Below are 6,245 nucleotides of genomic sequence, written 5' to 3' on the forward strand. Positions count from 1 at the left end.
GTAAATAATATGAATTTGAAATATGAAGTATTTAAGAACAGAAAATGTCAAATTTTAGAAAACAATTTTGATTCCTAGAATAATCTTATAAGTGAATGACAATATCATAGTTATGTTAAAAATATCAGTCATTAACATGAGTTAGTGCCTAACCTAATGGCCACTGAATAACTGCANCTTTCATTTTAGAGAAATAAACCATTTTATTGGATCTTAATGGAATATTCTGGTAATAACACAAAGTGAAGTACCTTTACCTTTGGATGGATATTTAGTCAAAGCAGCACACCTTAGATTGTAAGCAGGCTTAATGAATTCTAAGTCTATTGGTCCTGCAGAGTGATGTTGATGGGATAAAATGCATGTGGTTGGTGAAGAAGATTGGAGAGAACTGACGAAAATGGGTAAATAGAGATGGACAGACNTTTAAAGAACACTGTCAAACTCTGTACTTTAGACTGAGAATTTAATTCTATTTATATTTAACAAGAATATAAATGCAAATTTACAAATTTGTTTTACCATTGTGGTCTGTGGATGGTATGGTGGGTGTTGTTTTGGGAAAAGCAACAAGTTTTTTGTTACTTACTGATTGGAAACATTCACGTTTCCTAGTGCCTACAGAGTATCCCAAAATAATTTGAGAAAATTGAACATGGATTTAAGTAACTAGTAACATTCGTATGTTTTTGCCTTATTGACAGGGGTCTTGTTTGTATTATCTAAGGAATAAATACATGTGACTGAATAAGCCCGACTAGAAAAAAAAATAGTATGTTTTCTAGATAAACATTAGTTATGTTTTTGACATTGTTTGTAATCATGAAGATGCACTATTCTACAATTGAGCTGAAAGTAAATATTACTCTCCAGAAAATGAGTTCATTGAGAAGAGCACTCCTCCCCCTCCCCCCCCCCGTATAATCCTACTTGTGTAAAAGCATGCTTTAAGTTTATTGGCATTACCTTAAGATTTTTGTGACTGCAGTCTCCTTTTCCAGTAGGTTCCTCGCCCTTATGCTGAAAACAGACTTGCGGAGCTGCAAAGTGTAAGGGCCAGTTTAGTTTTGGGATATAAAGGAATGTTCTATTCACAATCTATGAGGCAGAAGACATTGTTCAAATACTAGTTCCCTTTCCCCTTTGACCTCTATGTCACATTACTTTTCTTTTAATATCTCTCCCTCCCATCATAATATCTTCATTAGCTTCATTTCCCCCACCCCCACATATAATTTTAAAGTTACACTGCACACGTGACAAACTGGCATTAGTTTTCTGAGTTTGGCTTATTTCACTTTACATATGAATCAAGTTCTTTCTTTGTTGTATTTTTAGTCTGTACAGAGATTCTAACTAAGTGTGAGGCTGTGTGCTCCAGCCATGGTATGGTGTATGGTGTGTACATTGCTGGTAGTGACACTGTCAATCATTTGAATAAGTGTTTCAGTTTCCAAAGGATGTGATGTTGAAATTAACACCTGGGGCCCATATTTATTACTGTTCAGTGAGATGTCTTCCAGACCACACTCTGTCACTGCATGCTTCTGGCCTGTGATCCAATCCTAATCTGAACATGACTTCAGGGGGTGTTTTTATCTTTTGGCATGGATACAGACAGCAGGAAAGAAGGTCAAAGTTCCCCTCTAGGTGGTGATGGTGAAAGTCACTCCAGACAAACAGATCAAGAGAAATGTCTTGGAGGGAAAAGCCAGCTCTGTTCTGCTCACTGGTTTTATGTTAGATTAGTAGACCACTTTCCAGGTGTCCAAGTGGTCAAAAGAAGATAGAATGGGAGGACGAAAAGGGAAGGAGAGAGATGGAGAAGGGAGAGATAGATGGGGGGTTCAGCATTAATAACAAAACATACATAGGAGCCAGGTTCTTGAACTCTGGAACTAAATAGCTCAGTAAGGCAAGCCAGGCTCCTATTTACTAAGCAGTCTACAAACACTATAATGTGAACCCAGATGTCTATATCATCAAGCCTGGGAAAGAGCAGAGCCACAAACCCATCTTTTCTTCTGCTTTTGTTCATGTGGAGGTTGAGGTCAACATTTACCAAGTGTCTTCTTCTATCACCCTATGCCTTGGTTGTTTGAGATAGAATCTCCCACTAAACCTAGAGTTCATTGACTGCCTAGAATGGCCAGTGAGCCCCAAGGATCCTCTATCCCAGTACCCCAGCACTGGGCTTACAGATCCTTACTGCTACACACAGATTTTTTTTTTTTTGTGTGTGTGTGTGTGTGTGGGTAATAAGGCTCTGAACTCAAGTTCCCATGCTTGCATAGCGAGCACTTTATCCACCTAGCCATCGTTCTAACCCACAAACTGGTCCTTGCCATCACTACTGACCACTTATATAACATCATGATGTAAATATAGTTTCCATGTTACACAGAAGATCTGAAATGAAATGCAGGATCACCCAATACTCTGACCTTTCCACCCACATCTATAAACAATTTTTGTCTTTTTGTAATCAAAGCTGAATCATCTTTGAATTGATTAGAACACCTAGGAAAACCAGTCACATGTTGACAGAGCCTAGAGTGAATGTTATCTATTTAGAAGGTACATTTCATGGTAGCATGTAAAAGGGCATTTACTTTCCAACATTTGTTACGCATAAAGAGGTGACACTAGAATTTTACAATCTCTGGGCTTTCAGCACATCTCACGGGAACAGGGCTCAGAAGTTACAGCTGAAGCTGAGAGGATACTGGTCAAGAGTTACAGCTGAAGACCCTGTCAGGGAAATAATGCTCAGGAGTTATCTCAGAAGAGTCTGTCAGGGGAGCACTGTTCAGGAGTTACAGCCGAAGAGCCTACCAGGGATGGCTTCTGCTCTGACTGCTAGAAACATACAGCCAGGAGCCAAAAGTCAGGCCCAGGATACAGGAGGACCAACAATGGCAAACTCTGGGCAGGGAAGGCAGACACCATTATGCTCAAAGCATGCCTTTCTTGCTTCTTGCAGAAGGCAGCAACTGGAATTCAGTCACCTGTCAACTGCATAGGAGCAGCTGATACCAAAAACACATACTGCATATTTGGGATGCTATCTAGTACAATGAACTTGAGTTGATTAAAGCAAATGCAGTGGTCATATGTTCCAGGCTGTCCTTGAGAATGGTATTACAATTAACAGCAGAAGTAGTAGGATGTCCTTTGTTTTAACATATAACCTGTAGATTATATGTTAAAACATAACATTTATGTTTTCTGAACATTGTGTTCTGAAAGATGTGTATTTGATATGCTAGATATCTTTTTATATATTTTAAGCTGTTCTTTTAGTAGCAAATAAAGGTCTGTAGATATCAGTTGTTCTTTAGTCCTCGGCTGCTGTAGTGAAGCTTTATATTTTTTCATTAGAAAAGATGTTCGTAGTCTGTGCTAGTCACAAAGAACTCCTAGCTACACTGCTCTTCGGTGACCTCTCCTGGCCTAAAAAGATACTGCTAGGCACCTGAACCAGACTAAACAGGTATTTCAAACCGTGTAATTTGAGACCATAAATTGCAAATCAGGAGAGTGAAAGGACTCAGTAACAGCTCACACTGAATCTAAGTGCATCAAACATGTAGAAAATAGGGAGGGGGTCCAGTCGGATAGAGCTTGCACTGGAAACAAATGATTAGTGGAAAATATTTTGATGTTTTGCAGTTTTATTTGCAAACCTAATTGCATTCGAATCACAAAGTGGCAATTCCTTGACTGAATTAGTGAACAAAAACAATTACAAAAGCATTAATTTAAGTGTTAAGGTAAAACAGTTTTTTTTCAACATCTTAAACTTCTGATTTCAAAGATAAGCCCACATCTTGAGAATTCTTGACTAGCTTGGCTTAGATCTTAGGTTCAGCCTCCAGTAAGACACACACACACACACACACACACACACAGAGACACACACACACACACACAGAGAGAGAGAGAGAGAGAGAGAGAGAGAGAGAGAGACAGACAGACAGACAGACAGACAGAGACACAGANAGACAGACAGACAGACAGAGACACAGAGATAAATACAGAGAGACACAGAGAGGTCGACTGATGTTCTTCTCTAAATTGCATACTTTAGCACAGAAATTAAAAGCCATGAAATTCAACTCAATTTCTGCAGTTACTGTAATCTGGATTGCAACAACCCAGCAATGTATGAGCAACTCTTGCTGATTCTTAGAAAGGTCTTTTAGTCAGAGTGGGTCACTTCTCCTTCAGTTCCTGGTCATGTGGGCTTTGCTGAGGGCAAAGGGCAGATTGGTTCACAGGGTCTTCTGCCTTCTGTTTCCCACGTGAGTCAGTAGTTGATCCAGTAATGTTCCAGTTTGATCTCTCTTGCAGGGCCATCTTTGCTGTTGTGCTCTGTCACCAAAGCATTGATGTTCATTGTACTGACTTATCTCACTTGCAAAATTGTCATTTCTTTCCATTTCATTGAAATGATTCTTTAATAGGGAGTTGTCCCTGGTTATTTTACCAGTAGAGTGCCGAGGGAAAACAGTCAAGTAAGTTCATGATTCTTAATCTTTTTGTGCCAGTTTTTAATACTTAATGGCTTTGTACAATCTTTTAAAAGTGACTAATTAATTAAAGAATCACTATGAGTTCAAGGTTAAGACATATTTGATGATTTTAGTTCATTGCAATTGCTATTTTTTATTTGCATTCTTTCCTTCCTCCAACTTCTCCCAGATTCCCCTCTTCCTCCCTACCCATCAACTCTATGGTCTTCCTCTCATCATAGGTCAAGTGATCAACTGCCTATTGGCCCATCAGTTCTTTTGACAAAATGCTGGTAGCTGTTGGCACAGCTTCTTGGCTCTCAGCAATGACAAGATGCTCTACAATTATGTGCACTTCCTATTCAAAATCAATAATAATCTCTCCTAGTATTCATGATATATTTGTTGAGAAAAAAATTTTCAAGCACATAATCTAGATTTCAGAATTGTTTATTGCTGCCCAGTCGCTTACCATTTGGGGACTTCGCCTGGACTGACTCCGATAATTTCAATTTAGATTCAGGACATAGAAATCTTTCTTACTTCTTCTGTATGGCATCTATATAATTTTTTCTTTTGATTTCAAGACTTGATTTTCCAAGTTAACAAGGAATGAAAGAATTCAGCTATCTCATAATTACTCACTAGTTATATTTCATAGTTCACGATAATCTTAGAACAGTGATGGATCCACAGACTTGCAGCCAAGATGACTAGACATTGAAAGAGCAGTCTCTGTATTCTGCTTCCTGTCTGTCCCATACCATCCCAGCACATGGCTGTGGTGTATTTCTTTAATTGCCCCCTCATGTTGTCGCGGATCTTCCGTATGTGCTCTCCCACTGCCACTTGGTACTTCCATTACTATATGAGTCACTTTTGCTGATGTGTCTGTCAGAAGTTTTGCTGGTAATGTGTTTTCAGAAGTTTCTTTGAGACAAGCTCCTGGGAATACTATTAAATAGTGCTTTGTGTGTACAATGCCATCTTGATAACAGGTTTCTGCCTCTTTAATCAAGAAATTTAGATTTCTCAGGTATAAAAAACAAAAACGAATAAAGCCTGTCTCCCACAGTCATTCCTGGCAATCCTATGTGGTACTCCAGTTCCTTTTGATCAAAAGGATTGTGCTGAAATGTCTGATGATGACCTGATGTTCGTTAATTTAAAAGTCACTTGCTGCTTGAGGAGACAAAGACCAAAACACTTTTAAAGTGTAAAGTCTCATAACATATGTGGCATAGATTGTATTTCTGGTCCTTCCTGGGCAATTCTTCCAGAGACACAGCATATGCTTCTATATTTGTTTCAAATATGCTGTTTTACAATTCTGTCACTTGCTCTAGTATCTTGCTGTGGCATTCTCTACTATAAATGCCCAGGATAGTAATAATGAGCTTATTTTTTATTTCGTTTTTATTTTAAAAGGTTTCCCCAGGGGCCAAAGAGATGGCTCAACAGGTAAATTGTTTGCTATACAAGCAATGAAGAGTGGACTTCAGAATACCAGCACCACATAAAAGTCAGGTCAGTGTGACAGACAGTTTGCTACCCCAGCCCTCCAGAGGCAGAGATGGGTATCCTCAGAGCAAACTGGCTGCCTATGCTAGATAAACCAGTGACCTCTAATCTAGATGATAAACCAGTGATCTCTAAGCTAGATAAACCAGTGATCTCTAAGCTAGATAAACCAGTGATCTCTAAGCTAGATAAACCAGTGATCTCTAAGCT

The 6,245-nt window shown here is 38.9% G+C and overlaps 1 protein-coding gene across 9 annotated transcripts in view; it reads right to left on the minus strand.

Moving 5' to 3' along the window:
* The window catches only part of Nalcn (sodium leak channel, non-selective), a 317,664-nt gene that overhangs the window by 72,676 nt on the left and 238,743 nt on the right, over positions 1-6,245 (minus strand). For all 9 annotated transcript variants that reach the window (XM_021181515.2, XM_029469212.1, XM_029469211.1 and 6 more), the window contains one exon: positions 967-1,040. In XM_021181515.2, the coding sequence (XP_021037174.1) occupies positions 967-1,040 (74 nt within the window). The remainder of the gene's footprint in view (positions 1-966; positions 1,041-6,245) is intronic.

Source organism: Mus caroli, chromosome 14 (assembly GCF_900094665.2).
Source record: "Mus caroli chromosome 14, CAROLI_EIJ_v1.1, whole genome shotgun sequence".
In the NCBI taxonomy this organism is placed as follows: domain Eukaryota; kingdom Metazoa; phylum Chordata; class Mammalia; order Rodentia; family Muridae; genus Mus; species Mus caroli.